This window comes from Amphiura filiformis, chromosome 7 (assembly GCF_039555335.1).
Source record: "Amphiura filiformis chromosome 7, Afil_fr2py, whole genome shotgun sequence".
Lineage (NCBI taxonomy): Eukaryota > Metazoa > Echinodermata > Ophiuroidea > Amphilepidida > Amphiuridae > Amphiura > Amphiura filiformis.
Genome location: NC_092634.1, coordinates 34,065,537 through 34,084,190, shown reverse-complemented (window position 1 = coordinate 34,084,190; position 18,654 = coordinate 34,065,537). Strand labels below are relative to the sequence as shown.

At 35.8% G+C, this 18,654-nt stretch overlaps 1 protein-coding gene across 1 annotated transcript in view; it reads right to left on the bottom strand.

Annotated features, from left to right (window-relative positions):
• The window catches only part of LOC140157047 (mannosyl-oligosaccharide 1,2-alpha-mannosidase IA-like), a 105,331-nt gene that overhangs the window by 23,811 nt on the left and 62,866 nt on the right, over positions 1–18,654 (bottom strand). The window contains exon 5 of the mRNA XM_072180112.1: positions 14,203–14,326. Coding sequence (XP_072036213.1) covers positions 14,203–14,326 — 124 coding nt within the window. The remainder of the gene's footprint in view (positions 1–14,202; positions 14,327–18,654) is intronic.

The window sequence follows — 18,654 nt, the reverse complement described above, 5'->3', positions numbered from 1 at the left end:
TGGTCTGTGAGCGACGCCACTTAAATTTATAATGTGTAGATGCTTAAGGCAGGTCAGAGGTGTTTGCACTCAAAAATTGACACAAATAAAGCTGACACACAAGAGGAATGGTATGGGTTGGGTTCTTTAAATGAGATCCCATGGCTTGATTTAAGGGGTAGCATTTCCACACCATGTACATGTTTTATTCTTTGGAGGGAGAAAATACCTAAAACCTTTGCTTCTATATATTATTGGCCTCAACTCAAGTATTGTATATTGTGATCGGGTAAACTGCTTTTTACTATCTTCAGTAGATGGAACACAACTATACATGAAAGCTACTTCTGAATCAATGCATATATTGTAATCGGGTATATCATTTAAGTTTTTAATGACACAATTGCTTTGGTATCTTCAGTAGATAGCACACAGCTATATGTATGAAATTTGCGTCGGAATCAACTCATACTGTATATTGTGAAACGGAAAATATTTTGTATTTTTAATGACACAACTGTTTTAGCTATCTTCAGTAGATAGCATACAACGATATGCATGAAAGTTGATTCTGAATCAATGCAGACTGTATATTGTGAATGGAAAAATATTTTGTATTTTTAATGACACAACTGTTTTAGCTATCTTCAGTAGATAGCATACAACGATATGCATGAAAGTTGATTCTGAATCAATGCAGACTGTATATTGTGAATGGGAAAATATTTTGTATTTTTAATGACACAACTGTTTTAGCTATCTTCAGTAGATAGCATACAATGATATGCATGAAAGTTGCTTCTGAATCAACTCATACTGTATATTGTGAATGGGAAAATAATTTGTATTTTTAATGACAACTGTTTTAGCTATCTTCAGTAGATAGCACACAGCTATATGTATGAAATTTGCTTCTGAATCAACTCATACTGTATATTGTGAATGGGAAAATAATTGTATTTTTAATGACAACTGTTTTAGCTATCTTCAGTAGATAGCACACAGCTATATGTATGAAATTTGCTTCTGAATCAACTCATACTATATATTGTGAATGGGAAAATAATTGTATTTTTAATGACAACTGTTTTAGCTATCTTCAGTAGATAGCACACAGCTATATGTATGAAATTTGCTTCTGAATCAACTCATACTGTATATTGTGAATGGGAAAATAATTGTATTTTTAATGACAACTGTTTTAGCTATCTTCAGTAGATAGCACACAGCTATATGTATGAAAGTTGCTTCTGAATCAACTCATACTGTATATATTATGAACAGAAATACCATTTTGGTTTCTAATGACACAACCACTTTAGCTATCTTCAGAAGATAGCACAACTAAATGCAACATGCACAAAAGCTACTGTATATTGTGATCAGGACATTGTTTTGGTTTATAAAGCACCAACTAGTTTAGCTATCTTCAGTAGACAGCACATAGAGCAAGTTGTACATGTATTGTATGCATGATAGTTACTTCTGCATTACACACAGTGTATATTTTATGGTTAGGGATAACACATTGGTTTATAATGACATAGCTGCTTTGGCTATCTTCAGTAGATAGCACATTACAGCCATTTGTATATATGACAATAATGTTATTTCTGCATCCATGCTTATTGTTTATATATCATAGTCACAAGATAATGCCTAATTTGGTTATATGACACAACTTCTGTATACACAAAAGTTGTTAACATTACAATGTATGTGGATAATTCATCAATACAAACAGAGTAAAAATTCAATCAACATTATACTTTAAAAAAAAGTTACATTTCTTTGGAAAGCACAAAAAGTTACAAAATGTTTGTACATGGTTTAAAATCCAAGGAGGTAGAACCAAAGGGTATCGACACCACCATGTTTGTGTGTCGCTCATAGAGGGTGAAATAGTGTACCTCCATATAACATCAATTTGAAGTGTGTGATTGTTTGCGTTAATGCTCAAGGTTACATACACTTCAGGCTATAGACAAATCCAATTTCACACATTCCTACACCTCAATGGCAGCCATAGCTGGGTCCCCGTCGGCTCTATCTCACCTAAAATGTGAAATGATGCGGCCTTGGAGGGTATTTTAAACTGCTTTCTATTACCCCTGTTACACGTAGACAAAAGAATGATGACAGTTTACAATACAAAAGAATCTAACATCGATTTTTAAGCGGCTTAAATCCACCCAATTGGGCAGTCACAACACCAGTTTGGTGCTGCGGGGACCCAGTCATGGCGGACCAAATCCTGACCATGACATGGCTCGTTGGATTCGTCTATAGCCAATGAATGCTGGAGGTACACTATTCCTCCTCCCCAATCAGGAACCAAGGAAAATGGTGGAGTTACCACAGCATTACATAGGGCAATTTTGAGGTGGTAATCTTTGGGTCTAACTCTAATATCTTTGGGTATATCATGTTTCCTTAAGCTATGTCAATTTACAGTTACAAAGATTTATAACTTCAAAAACTTTTACATAGCCATAAAAGATGTGATCAATGTAAATTACATTTGCTTCTTCCATGTTTTAAAATTTACCTTGCTCCTCTCATCAACGCAAGGTCAGATTCTCTATCATGCATATCTAAAGCCAATTAATATGTGTGTGTACACCTGGTATTGAGTGTACTTGAACTGGTGCACCTGTCACTAGAAACCTGTTAAACACTTGCAATCCTAGAAGAAGACGGCCAGTGACTGAATACTAAAGGGATAACAGGATGCTAGTTCTAGTGGTGATTGGGAACTTGAATCCGTTCATCCTACACACTGTGCTTACACATGTGTGAAAGGGTGATTGCTTTAATACTCTGCTTTATTCTTATTTACTTTCCACATACATTTGCGTACACTACGCCAGTACGCCTACACAACATGGCGGTTTAAAGTTGTTGAGAATCAAGATTTATTCTTGTCAAACATTAAAGGACTTTCTACATTTTTGCCATGTTAAATTTGGAAGCACTACCATATAGGATTGCTACACATTGGGGCTAAACTAGTTAAAGTACCTGAACATTTTTGCAAGGGGCTGATGTCAGACAATATTTGGCATTGAAGAAAGCATACACACTAAAAACTACGGGGTTATATTTTCTGTGGTCATTTTGAATTGACCACGTTTGGGGTTGTTTTGACCCTTCAAGGGGGTTGTACTGTTTTAATTTGACCACATTCACGAGGTCATTTTAGCCACGACGAACGTGGTCAAAAACTTAGTGGTCATTTTGCCGATACCGTCGCGCATTGATATCAGTTTCAATCTTCCGCTTTGAAAATCTCAATTCATAAATGAGTTTAAACATGAGCTGCAATTAATGTTTGTTGATTAATAAATAAAACTAATTTTTTGACCGAAGTTACCCAATTTGTCAACTTTATAATGACTTGCATTTCTTTACTATTTTCACACACGGTGTGCATCGGCTCACGTGGTCACATCAGCGCCATATTTGTTCTGATTGTGCAGCTCAGCGGATTGTCGTGTGTGCTTGTCTGCATGATGGAATATGAAAAGTTAGTTGAAAAGTGAGACTGCAAGGATGCATAGACCCTTGTCTATGCACGCAGATTCATTCAATTTCATGCTGTCGTGGCTGGTGTCTTGGCTGCAGTTGTTATAAGCTTATATCATGTAAGCTTATAATACGTGAACTGTCATAGGCGATGACTGACTGTGTGTGAGTGTGATACACAGACGCAGTTTGCTGTTTATGTAATGCTTTCTCTGTGCAGAAACACACTTATGTCCTGGTGGGACCAGCATGACCATAGGCCTACTAAAAAAATCCAAACAACCCCTAAATGTGGTTATTGAGTAACCCTATAAAACAACCCTTTCAAATGGGTCATTTCATTTGACCCCAAATGAGGTCATTTAGTAACCCAATAAGGCAACCCTTTTGAAGGGGTCATTTCATTTGACCCTAAAATGTGGTAATATTTTGACCCCAATGGGGTTACTATTTGACCCAAATACGTAGTCATTGCAATGACCCGACCAATGGGGTCAAAATGACCCCGTTAGTGGTATGGTGTTTAGTTGATAACTATGCTGGGGTCAAAAATGACCCCGTTTGGGTCATTTTTTGACCCCGTAGTTTTAAGTGTGTACTGTGCATCAGAGCTCCCAATTTTGATTACCTTGCCTAATGGCCAAGCTATGAACAGATATTCTATCTCCAGAGAAGATATCATACACTTCCCACAATGCACTTCTTCCATTTCAATTTGCTGTACTGATTTGCTATTTAGTGCAACATGGGTCGATAGTGACAAAAAGTACCTGCAATGAACAGAGCACATCTGGACCTTGCAAAATATGTTTATTTCTTGACTATTGACCCATGTTTAGCTATTCTTAAAATGAAAACAAAGGAACCGGTACAAAGTAATGGGGTGTCTTTTGATTAATGAGGTGATGTATCAGGTTGGAAATGATTCTGGGAAGGGTAAGATATCATCTTTGCCATAGCACTACTTCAAGCGAATATGCTACATATGCATCTGGTTTGCACCTGTTTTACAACTGATCTGCCACGATTAAATGTTGGCTAATTGCATACTCATTTTTAAAAGGCTGAGTTGTACGAGTGCCTTTTTTATGACATCATACTTAGAATTGGTTCAATTTGATACAATTTGGCACAACAGCCATGTTCTAATTTACCTAATATGCTTGCAACTCTCAAATGCCAATGAGAAAGTGCAACATTTCTGCTATTTATGGAGACATTCATGCCTACAGCACTCAGGCCTTAAAATACTTTTTTGATAAAGAGGGCTCTTTCTGACCGATTCCATGAAAAAAAGCCCTCATGTCGTATTTTGCCATTGACAATTCTTTTCCATGGGGGCTATTTTGGACAAATTGGGGGCAAATCGCTCTTAGTCCCCGTGTTTTTTAACCCTGACAGCACTTATAAAAATTTAGTCAAGCATACAAAAAACAGAATGCACCATCATTTTATCATCAGATTATCACATACCACATATCACATTTGCATACTTATGTACATTGTGGAACATTTCCCAGAAGTACAACATGAACCCCTCTAACAAGCGAACATAGTACAGCCATGCCTTCTCCAATTTACTTCATTGATTCTTATATTATAAAGATCCTCAAAAACTAAAACGGATATGTGGGCATCAATTGAAATTTCCCCCAAACCATTTGCATCATGTACAAGTTTGTGTAGCTCCATCCCCTCTTGCCAAATTTGCCTGCAAAAATATTGGTTAATTCCATCCAATAAAAGTCGGCCTCAACATTAAAACTCTTAAAATAAAATGATAGCACCAAAGAAAGATGATCCTTTTCAAGTTCTGAAATACCGCATGGCTGTTATTTCATATGGCGCAGCCTTTACAGATTCAGAAATTTCCTCCCCAACTTTTCAAGTTCTGAACTACTGCATACGACTGTTATACACAGCCTTTGAAGATTGAGAAATTTCCTCCCCACCTCTTCATCAAAGCTGCATCTTCAATAATGCATGATCAAGTTTCATTCCTTTTTACTAGTGCGATAAATAGAGTACTTAAAGCACACTGCATCACAGTCATCTAACACTTGTTGAATATGCATAGAAATAGATGTGACGATACGAGTTATGACTACACCACTACACACCATAATGGAGCATAATTTGATAATGGTCTAGTACCAAAAGAAAAAAATGAAATTAGGGCATCGGAAGTGCCCTCCAGGGTTCGATACTCACAAAATACTATTTGTAACCTGAGTATATTACCATTTTCATAGCGTTGAAGCATCTGAAAATACCCTCTACATTTATGACTATAGGAGTGTCTTGGCCCACACTTGAAACGCTTCTTCTCCATGCAATATGCATCGTGAGTATAGAGAATCATGTTTCGCAGGTGGGCAAATGCTAGCATGATTTGGAATGCATAAATCTTTTGTGGATTCTGCCGAGCGAATGAGTTGATCCTATCAAGTGTGGGTTTTTTATTGCAGACTCGGTTTGGTATTATATTTGAATTTCAAATGGGTAAAACTGATCTGATACGATAAGGAATGGATAGCTGAGTACATTTTGTTAACAGTGATGTTAACTTAACTTTCTGATTTAAAAATGACTTGGTAGGTAGCACTGGAGTGGTATTAACAATATGTGCAAATTTAATCTAGAATTTATAATCTACACTATAAATGATTCAAAACCGGTAAGAGTTAGCAATTTACAAGAACGGTGAAGCTTATAAATAAAATCTGCTATATAGAATTACAATGTATGCTAAAGTGTGAAGTATGAGAGGCTATACTGCTACACATAATATAAAATGTTAGCTACAAGTACATGTAACCATTAGATTTTCGAAGGAAGACCATTTTTAGAGGGGTGCCATTCTCAGGAATTAAAAGAATTTACTGCAGCTACAGAAATACTGAGACTTATAAAAAAAAAAACAGGTTGCTGTAAAATTAATGTTTTGTTTCAGATTTGTTTCTGACCAAATCGCCAACCTCAAAAATGTAGACTGCTTTCCAGTTAAACTGCAGCCTCAATACTACACCTTCCAAATTTGACAGCTTTGACATAATATGTACAGTGCCACCAACAAGGGGTTAAGGGGTGTATGGGGTGTATTATCCCTGGGCCTGGGGTCCTAGGGGTCCCGTAAAAATAAAGAAAAAATACATTAATGGGCCCATAAAAACAAAAAAGGCAGTGAATATGTACAACTAGACAACAGTATAGAGTATTGGGAGGCCAGTATACAAAATACCCAAAATTGGCATTCTTGAATATTAATAAATAAAAAAAAATCACATACTGCAATTTGATTTTCAAGCTCCAATTATTTTGGCTTTATAACATAATATATTGCAAGCTGCGTGTAACCATGATACAATTGTCATGCACTGAAAATTATATTTTCAGGAAATATTAGTAACAGCCAGACTTCCTTTGAGATATTCATAACTTTGACAATATCTGTAACTGCCTATTAATGTAGGCAGACAAGTTAATTCAAGTTCTTCTCAACGGACAAAATGAAGACTAATAGTGTTTTGTAAATTAAAGTTGCTGAAATAATTGGTCAGACAGGAACCAAGAGCTTGTGTGGCAGAGGGGAGTATTATAGCCAAGTATTGGTGTACACACAGGTATCACATAATACAAAACATGCAACAAAATTTCAGTCTCCAAAACAAAAATACCCCTAAAAAACGACAAAAAGCCAAGATCTGATCAACAAAATTTAATTTACTAATTAAACCTTTAAACAGATCTTAGGATGGAATGGTAGGACTAGCTCCCCCAATGCCCCTGTAATGTGCCTTACTTCAAAAAAAGAAGAGTAAACTCCACGCAGAACTCCCTGTGTGCCAGATCAGCCAGTCACACAGTTCCACCATCGTCCGTCAGTCCATGGTTCCACTAAGCTGTGCTAAGCTTCACAGATCCTGTGTGAATGCTTTAGGTTTTATAAATCCAATTTGATTCCCTGTCCATATTATATATCATATAATTTCCTCTAGAATTACTTGCCTGCGCATGAAATAATTCTCCCTAAGCTTACTTTAGATGTAGGTCTTCTATGGGGAATAGAGTGATTCTAAAAAAAACAAAGTGTCTTGTTTTTTTTTATTTTAATGAAAATATCACTTTTATTCAAGCATAGAGGTTGCTACCAAACTTGGAACTTATGCATGTGAATTCAATGGGATTTTCCCAAAAGTGATATTCTATTTTCATGATGTTACCTGAAACTTGGCATAATCGAAGTAGATTTAGAGGCTTAATAATAAAATCATGAAAGAAAAAAAGAAAGAAAATTCTATCAAATTCCAGAAAGGTAATTTAGACAGAAATTGCTTCAACTAGAACAGAGCAGTACACATATTAACAGCCATGCAATACATCAAATTTTATGTGCAAGTACTGGTAATGGCAATGCTGTTTAATGGATGCAGTCCCTCTGCAAGGATTTGGAGTTATACGTATTTTGCAGACAATCTTGAACTTGATTTTTTCAATTCCAATAATTTTGCAGAGGAAGCACCACATAATAAGAGAGTCATTACTGGGGAGAGTCAATGTAAATGATGTCAAAAAAAAAGGAAAAATTGCAGAGCAAATAAATTATTCCACCTATATTAGCATTACTTCATATGAAGTTCAAAATCCGGCAGCACCCTCTAATCTTTATTCAAAAGTGACAAGATTTTGCATGAGGAATTCTTCACTTAAAATCAAAAACTTTGTTTTTCTTAGAATCACCCGAGTGGGTTAACTTTTCATCTTGTTTACACTTAATTTGTAAAAAGTAGGTCAATCGGAGGAATGAAGTTTGCTCAGTATGATCATGAATTGAGTATCTTAAGATGTGCATCCAGGTTATGTCAATTTTGCACTTTACAAATATTTGTGTTCTCTAACAAGTAAGACTGAATTGAATTAACCTAGTTGCATTTTCAAAGATAACATCTGACATAATGTAGCACTGATGGTACAAGATTTTTGAGAAAAATTACAATTATTTTCAAAGATCCTATTTAATTAGGTAATTAACATAATTAAGTGCAATTATGTACCCCTACGAGACGGATCATATTTTCTACCTTACATGGAGACATATATCACCCAAGCATATGATTCCAAAATTTTGAGGTAAATTGCTCAAGTGCTTGAAGTAAAAATGTATTTTATATCACATTTGCCAACAGAATGTAAAACTGGTGGTACATGTACCACCATGGGGGATGATGATGCTATCATTATTTTGCTCATATCATCTAAAGGAACCAACCATTAGATTGTAATTCTAAATGACAATATCCTCTCACCTCACTAATCACATTAAATAGAACATTTAAAAAAAAAGACCACAAAAGACAGTGACCGTGAAAGACAGTGACCGCGAAAGACGGGTGACTGCTAGTATATCTAAATCCTAAAATTTACTGGGGTTTAAGACAAATATGAGCTTTCTTCAAAAGCCGAAATATCAGTTGTGATGCAGTAAAGTGGGAGGATGAAGCTGTCAACTGGTCGACCGCATGTAAGCTTACATTATCTGCTTCAATGTGGTCAACTACCTTTTAGCTAACTTACTGCTAAATGCCAGCATGACTTAAGTGAGCAGTGCTTGTGACAGCATTTCCATCACAATGACATGCATGACTGAATCAATGTTATTGACCAGTGTGTGTGCAGAATTGGCATGTGTGCAGGTGAACGTTGGCCATTACGTTTGTGATCGCAGTGCATAATACCACACTGTTCTGGTGGCCTAATGTTTTGTTACTGGCCCAGATATTGATTTATCTTTAACATCATTGATCAAAATCTATAAAAAGTACACACTTACAAATACAAAAGGCTGTCATTTTTAAGCGCCAGTACCTATAACTGCCCCAACGAGACCATGCAGGTATTGTCTGTAACCATGGTAACAATGCCAATGTTGACAGTGATCTTGTATTATTTCCAAGTTCAAATTATGCTCTTAATACATTTTGAGAGTGATTACATTATTTTCTAGTACATATGTAATTAACAGGGGATTCTTCACCGATTTTTACCGGTACGTACATGTGTACCATATTTCGCTACTGCACATTTTGTTTCCTTAAAATCCAACATGATTTGTTTAAACTCATAATAAATCTTATGAATGTTATACTGCAAATTACCATTGTAAATATATAAAGCCCACACATTATTTAAAATGAATTACATAATGCAGCAGTTACTTCGAGGGGGAAGCAAAAACAAATATATAATTTATATATCGCTGGGTGATCGTGAGAATTGTCACTCTTACAAATAATACATGAATCAATGCATTAACCACTGACTATTTGAGGCAAAGACAATACAGAAGAGGATTGGGCTATTCCGTTTGAAATCCACACTACCCCTGTGGAAGATTTTGGAAATATCTTCCACAGGGGGAGTATGAATTTCATATGTAATTGGTCAGGGTTAATCATTTTTAAACCCATAATCCCATTATGGCTTTACCTTTGTTCCACAACTGGAGTGAGTATTTTAAATGGAAGTAACCGATTGTCTATTCTATTTGAAACTCATACTCCACTGTGGAAGACCTAAGCTAAATCTTCCACAGGGGTACTGTGAATTTTAAATGAAATAGCCCATTATATTGAATTGCCAATAGCTCTTGCCTTGAACTTGAAGTTGAAAGATGTATCTAGCGTTAGAATATTTATTTGCTTATTGAAAAACAGTTGATTGCAGTCAGCTTAAACGGTAGAGTTCTCCATTCTCAGGTGAACAGTCTATAATATTGAATTGATTAATTCGAATTAAACAATTCATCGAGTGGCCATGGACAGCGCCATTAAACATGTTACAAGACTACCAAGTGACAGGTGATGGACCGTACACACACAAAAGAATAGGCACTTTTTTGATAATATTATCAAGGTTACTCAAAACTTACCTCTATTATACAGCAGGGTCTCTGCCTTTTTAATATGTTATGAAAAACTTAATTTAAAAAATATTTACCGACGGAAATAAAAATCCATCGACGGATAGTCTTGTTATGCTCTCACAAACTTAGAAAAAAATCCGAAAAATCCAAAATTTTGATCTAAAAATTGGCCAAGGTTAGGCCAAAAAAAAAATTGTTTGCTTGCCCTCGAATGGATTTTAAAAATTGGGTCGGTCGGTCGGTCGGGAAAAGTTTCTTTTGTTTTTTTCCGTTTCCCAGAAACAGACATGGCGAATACCGAATGCAATTAATGGTTCATGCATTTCCGTAGCAGCAACATCACGCCATGGTCCAGCATCTGTGCTCACCACTTGCACCTTAAACAATTGTAGCTCTTCTACATGTAGGCCTACGTTTAATGAAGTGTACAATTCTCCTACATGTAGTGTTTTCTGATTTTCAAAACTATCATATTAATCAGCGTGTTCGGTCCCTTGCTTCACCTGTACAGCTAGCGCTACTCGTGTTCTGTCCGCCATGTTTAAAGTGAAATCATATTATACCGAGCGATTTGTGCTCTTAATAAAAGTAGCCTCAACAAACATGTTGAAAAAAATAGTGCAATGTTACTTTCTAGTCGATACAAACAAATATCATGAATCTAAATATTTATAAACAAGAAATGAATATCGGGTACAACTGTTTTCAAATTGTATCTACTTTTACCATATTTTAACATCTGCTATCCATTCTTGCACGATATGCACGGTTATATTTTGCCTGTAAATAAACTCATCCCTAGATGCGCCGTCCGAAATGTGCAGGTGGATAGCAAATTGTATTAGAGCTTAGACGCTGAGGTGGTATACGAAATTGCGGAACCCGACAGTCAGGCACAGCCGGACACGTAAACATGCAGGATATGGTATTTACAGCGTTTCTTTTAAATCATCAGTTTTTCAGACGAAAAATACATGCCATTTTTGGGAAAATCACAACAAAAACCCTTTTTTCAACAAAAGTTCTACGGCCGGGACTGCCGAGACGGTCGGTCGGACGAGGGCAAGCAAACAACTTTTTTTTTTGCCTTACTGCTGTCCCATTCAAAAGCACAGAAGACCACCTACAGCGTTGAGGTCAATTTTCTAGACTTCCTGTCTACTGGCAGTAATGGCTACTACCCAGTGCTGACATCAATGAATTGTTTAATTCGAATTAATCAATTCGATATTATAGACTGGTGAAAAGAAACTTGGATTCAGGTGCTGTGTGCTTAATCGCCTGCCTAACATGCAAATATAAGGAAGGTGTTTTTTATACCCTAAACAAATATGTAAAAAAGGCCCCCTGCAAGAGGAGAGCTTGTCAATCAATTTTGTCAGTGAACAAATGTGCATTAGAGACCATAAAAAAGCTGAATGTTTCTTGAAACAAGTCTACAAATCGTACATACTCTCAGAATTCTGGTGAACACAGCAGATTACTACAATTATGTTATATTAAATTCACTGTGGTTTCTAAATCGTTTTCTTGCATTGGGAAAAACAACTCGACATTTGATTTAGTTGAGGTGTTTATCCACCCAAGGTACGTCTGTTAACAGGGAAAGATAGCTTATAAATCCTTCCTTATATTTGAATGTCAGGCATGCAGGAGTAGCATCAGACAGCCACCTTGCGTTATATAGCCTAGAGTCACTATTAACCAAAATAGTCACACTCATCGTGCAACAGTTCACACTCTTCTACTAAACACAATTTATTTGACCTGCGGCTTTGCAACTCTGTGCATGAGGTTTGGTACCTAAAACCTTGTATGTTTACAGATGTATGCAGTGTACTGAACTTTGTCTCCAGTGGACTGTGATGTGCGAGAATCGAAGCGAGAGATCTGCGAGAACTCCGCAGATGTTTGCCTAGCTGGTTTTGCCCGAGTGAAGATTTGTCATTTACCGTCCCATGAATGGAATAATGCCTGTATAATTTAGTTACAAGCCAACCAATTTGGGTTATGTCGCAGCTTGTTTTCATGAAAAAAGAGCAAGCAAAGTTACTACATTGGTTTTTACATCTTAAATCCGAAAGCTACACTTGAGTTAAAACGAGTTAATGGGAGATAAATGGGAGGATATGACAGTGCGGCAATAGGCAATTAAGATGCATTGAAAAATGATCTCGGAGCATCAACTTGCTCATTCGTCACAGAAGATGCGCTTCAAGAAAATTCCAAAAGAAGGGAAAGCTGAAGCAGCTACAAGAGTTCAAATATAGGAAGCTTGGGTTATTCCATCATGTAATTTTACATGAATATTAGGACTAGGATTAGGGAAAGGGTTAAGATTAGGATAAGGGTTTGGATTAGCTTATACACAAAATAATTACACGAAGGAACTAATGAATGTGGTCTGGAAGTTTCTTATCAATAGATTCCCGAACTGAAAATCTCAGATGAGGAAACAGTTATTGAATGGCCATAAAATGGGCAATTCCAGTTGAAATCCATACACCCCCTATGGAAGACATGACCTTAATCGTCCACACAGGGCTTGTGAATTTCAAATGGGGTTACCTGAATGGGTGACTCCATTTGAAATCTATACCCCCTGTGTGAGAGATTAAGATCATGTATTCCATAGGGAAGTATGGATTTCAAATAGAATATATTCCAACGACCCAGAGAAAAGCTGAATTGCCTGAAGACAATGTTTGCTCTTGAATAAAAAGAAGCGGGCACTGTGCAATATATGACTGTTTTCTCATCTTTCTAAGTGTAATATCTGCAGTGGTGTTGATCTGAAAATCTGAGCAGCTGAAATACTGAGGACATAAACTGTAGGCGCCTGACATGACAGAGAGTGCTTAATTCAGTGACAAACAGTTTTAAAATTGAATAAATGAATAATTATCACCCCCTTCCCTAAAAAGTGCCCATTTAGATGTTTTCAAGTGACAACTGTTTAAATTCCCATCTTCAAGTACATGTAATACTAACTTCTGCAAAGCATCCAAATAAAATTACCAACTAAAACTTTCCGGTCTAGAATTATGATTTTGACTTTAACAGATACTTGTATAATTTCCTAATGTTGATGTTCAATTCATTGCTTTAATGTGACAGTCCTCAGCACCCAGACACTAATTATATAGAATATGGTAGATAGGCTATTCGAAACAATGCTTGATCAGATAGAATAACATGAATAAGGTAACATTGCAAATACGACATAATCTTTAGTTTCTTTCATTATCAGAATGCAATATATCATCAGGAAGAGAAAAATAAAACCTGTTAGAAGCTACTTACTATATCTTATCTACAACCATGGCCAAAATGTGTTGGGACACTTATGGAAAACGTACACTATTTTGTGACCTTATTTCCGTTATTATTAACGTGATAAAGTGGAGGTTTCTTTGATGTCAAGCCTAAGCCCTTTCCTAACACCCCAACCCTCCCCCTTCCCCACCAATCAATGTTGGGTGCCACAAGGCTTGTGTGACCAAAAAAGTCGGATTCAACATTGATCGGGGGGAGTGGGGGGCTTATTTACATTACCCTATCAAACCGTCCCAACACTTATGGCCAGCATTGTAGTTTCCTCAAGAGAGTTCTACATTGACGCACTAATCATAATCTAATGTCATCTTCCGAGTGATTTTGTTCTGAATGATGATGATGATAAACACCCAATGCTTCACTTTGGTGACACCATGTTTTGCTCCCTTGTGCTGTCAGGTTAATTAAGCCCATAAACTTCTAAAATTATCACAACTTACCTTTTGTAGATATTTTTGATCTCCTGTGATTTCTGACAAATATGAAAATTCTAGATGAAGTGAACCAAATTCAGCTAGGATGGAGCTTCCCCCTGAGGCCCAGCCCCAGTTTCTGGCACTACCCCTGAAAAAAAAAAAGCAAATATTTCAGTCACATTAGTAAATCGTGCAACTAACTTTCTAGTTAAGGGCCATATATACTCCAAATATATGATATAGAATATTTTGTCGGTCGCAACACATAGTGGCGTAGAGTGATTTTTCGAACTTTCCGTTTCACATAGTGGCGTATAGGTTTAGAGCTGGCTATTGTCCTATAATAGTTTTTCCCTGTTTCCTATTAAAGATACAGTGTAATAGTTTGAACCTTAAACTTCAATTTTAAATGGAATTGGGCCACTGAGAGATAACAGTGGACGAGTATTGACTCCGATACTAGTGGCATATCCTTCAAAAACGTTTTGCTCGGAGACGTATTTTGTCATTCAAGTACGCCACTATGTGTTGCGACCGACGATTTGTTCAACAAGTGTTCCTTTTTCAATATAATTCTTATCTTCTCGATGGAAAATCAATTATATTTGATGTTGAATGTCTGGTGGAAATAAATTGTCGGTTTTACGTCAATAAACATTCGTTAGAAGTTAAACATGACTGGAAATACAACGGGAATGGATTAAATAATGAAGACATGTTGCATCTAATATTCTATGTTGAATAAAAAGTATACAGCAGGCCTTAACACATTAAGATCAAAACCAACCGATGCAAATTCAATATGAAGTTCAGTAATTTCTGCTACAATAGAAGTTCATTCCCTACGAGGCCCAGCGACAGGTATGAAATCAAGGAACACAAACAGTCACATACACTTAGCAAGGAAAGAAAACTGTCAAAACCTAAAACCTGGATTGTCACAAGTATTTCTTCAATTCAAGACATAATAAAATTGCAGCGCTGCAGCTACAAAGTATGAAATTATATTTGACAGCAAGATAGTTGATAGAATCACATCCCTGATAGAACTAATGTAGAATGCCAAGTTTCAAGAGTTGTCTTCATGTACAGTGTTGTCACTTCAGGGTATTTTCAAGACTGAAAATCAACATTTTCCATTTTTTATAAGTGTTTTTTATGTACTATTAGTGTTAAGAATATTTTCGAGTGTGTTCAGTATTATTTCAATATGTGATGCGATCAAGCAAAATCAGTCGGAACTCGCAAATATTGATTTTGAGATATAGCCAAACAAAGGTAATATTTCCTTTTGTTTCCTACTGTTTTGGAAACTCTTAAATCGCTCATATCTTTGGAACTGGTTGTTCAATTTTATTGGGGTTTTCTGCCGAATGCAGTTTTGTGAATGTTTTTACTATCCTATAAAAAACTGAAAATTTAATATTTCCGAGTTCCGACTGATTTTGCTTGATCGCATCACATATGTGTACAAGTGATACTACTTGGCAAAGGACAAGAGCGTCAAAAAGAACCACTTCCTGTGACAAAATTAAGAAGTAAAATGCAATAGAGCTGTTACAAAATAAACATATAATGATATTAAAAATTCAAAGAACAGACCTTCCAGAATAGGTAGTCGTTACTCTGAGTTTCATGCCTAAAAAGGCAATCGCCAGACGACACAATGAAATGCCTTGGCATGAAACCACTACCTATTCTGGAAGGTCTGTTCTTTGAATTTTTATACGACAGCATTCAAGCTTTGACTTACATTTTGGGGACAGAATGGTGAAAACATAAAGTGAAAGATATCCTACTTAAAGGAACATTTTCTAGGGTGAAATTTTGTGTAGAAACTGAATCTGACATAAAAATGCATAATTATCAACTTGAAAATTTTCCCCATAGCACTGTACAGGCATATTTCTGCCCTAAATCCTCAAATATCATGAAAATTTGCTCTAAAAAAAATAATTCCTTCAAAATGGGGATACTTAGGGCTAAATAAACATAAACTTGCTCTAGAGGGAGGTATTGGCAAGAGCAAGTTTGTGTTTGTTTAGCCTTAAACCTCCCAGTTTTGAAGGACTTATATTAATGTTATTGTCAAATTTCTAGAAACAATTTTGGCATCCCCTCCACTTTTTTAAAGATTCTTGAGCGCTCTGGAACAAATTGGGGTCAATAATTCACAATTTCAGTTGGCAAAAAATATTTTGTGGGTACATATTTACAAGTTTGTGCCCCCTGTTCCGAGAACCTTAGAAAAACTAGAGATCACTCAACTGGAAATTAAGTGTGAAATCACTCTTGGCCAAATACCCATACTATAGTGTTCACAACTTATAAGTTGCCCCCTAATTCTTTTTTTAATAAGTCCACAAATATTTAACGAAATAGGTATTTATAACCCTATTTGTTTTACACATGTGGACCAATTTATAGCATCAACGTCGCACATCATTGCGTTCAGTCGCAATGGTTAATTGTGTAAGAAAAGAGGCCGTTTTAAAAGTTGCACCTGAGTCCATAGCAGTCATTTTTTTAAAACAAACTTAAACCTGCTTCAAAGACACCATAACTGCACAATTGAATTCCTTGTCCCGCAGCGACCGCTACGGTTACCGACGGTCCTTGTTTTTAAACAAACACATGAATAGACCTGGCCTACTATATTGTTTGAGAGTTGACTCCTATGAATTCAGATGCAACTTTTAAAACTGTTTAAAATGGTCTCTTTTTCTGACATAATGAACCATTGTGACTGAACGCAATGACGTGTGATGCTATAATTTGGTCCATATGTGTAAAACAAATAAGGATACCCATACACTTTTACACGTTTGCATTTCGTCAAATATTTTTTGATTTCTTTTAAAAAGTATTTAGGGTGGAACATGATAACATAATAAAAATAAGTGAAATTCACATCACTATAAACCGACTGATGCAGAAGGAAAAGCCCATTAATAATTAAGCACAAAAAATTTAATTTCACAATATTTCAGCCCAAAATAAAGATGCATTCTGGTATTTGATGGACCAGTGGGAGCATGAAGCGTGCAAAATTGTGCAATTTTACCCTACCACAGTGATTTTCAGACTAAAGAGAAAGATGCACAGGGCAATTATAAAATTGCTTTACTTTTACTTTAGGATTACTTAGGATTTTTAAGGGGGATGTCCCTCCATGGAGAAATGTAGAGGGTCATCTCTGTTCCCTCCCCTCAACTTCCGCCGCCTATATGACAAAAAGTTGTTGTTACTATTGCGCCATCTGGCAAAATGAGAGCAACATTTATTTAAGTAAAAATCTTATTACCATAGATATGAAATATTTCAATTTGCATAAAAAAGTTGGTTATTAATAATTATCTAAAGCATGACCCTTACTGCAAAAATTGATGACAAAATAGTTGCTGGTATATTTCATCTCAGCACAGTACAACAAGTTTGCAATTTTGTTTTATTCATCTATGCTCAAATGCAATAAAACTATATAGGCCTACATATGCTCAATTTTATCTCATTTTATAACTATGAGTGCAAATACACAGAGCCGTTATCAATCTTACCCTGTCAATCAAAGTAATTGTTTTATTCTTCATGCCTAAAATGCAAATTTAGTGTAATAAATTTTTTCAATTTTAAATAATTTTTCAACATCAGAATTGCAGAGCTTCAGCTTCGTAAGACATGAATTGAACCCAAGAATATAAATAAAAATAAATACAGAAAGAATGCATAAATCAACAAACAAATTCGTTTAAAAGAATCTATTCAACCACGACTAATAAGATGACAAAACTCACAGAATATGTTCATTTTCATATTGCAATGTATATCAGACTATCTACGCCACTGAACATTACATGACCAACATTATCTCATGTTCACAACTAAGCGACAAATTACGTCTGTAATGTTGCTTGTTTACGACGCCCTGAAACTACTATAATGTATGTACAATTGATTGTATGTTGATTGGCCACTTATGTGTGCTAGTAAACCACCTAAAGGCTAACTCAATACTAACTCTATTGGCTTAATTTAATCAAAACGGACGACAAGTAATTCTCGACGACCCCGCTGAAAATGGCAATGTTGTATGTGAAGGCCCTCTTTCTACAGATGCAAATGCACTATTGCGTACACTGTTTGTTGTTAAATATATTCTTTATTTTTGTAATAAGCAAAATATGAACATCAAACAAATTTTCTTTACTTTTCTTGTGCAAGGAAGCAACAAATAATTGAAATTTAAATAAAATAAATAAATAAATAAATAAATGAATGAACAAACAAACATACAGACATACTGACTAATGGACAAATGAACAAACTAAACAAATATATATCTCTGGATCAAAAGAAATCTCTATTCAAACCCTGCTACACCAATGTGTTCAGTAAACAGTCATTTTGAATTGTTATTATACTACATTGTACCCTAGTAATATGCAACTGAACATGACCAGCATTGTCTCATGTTCA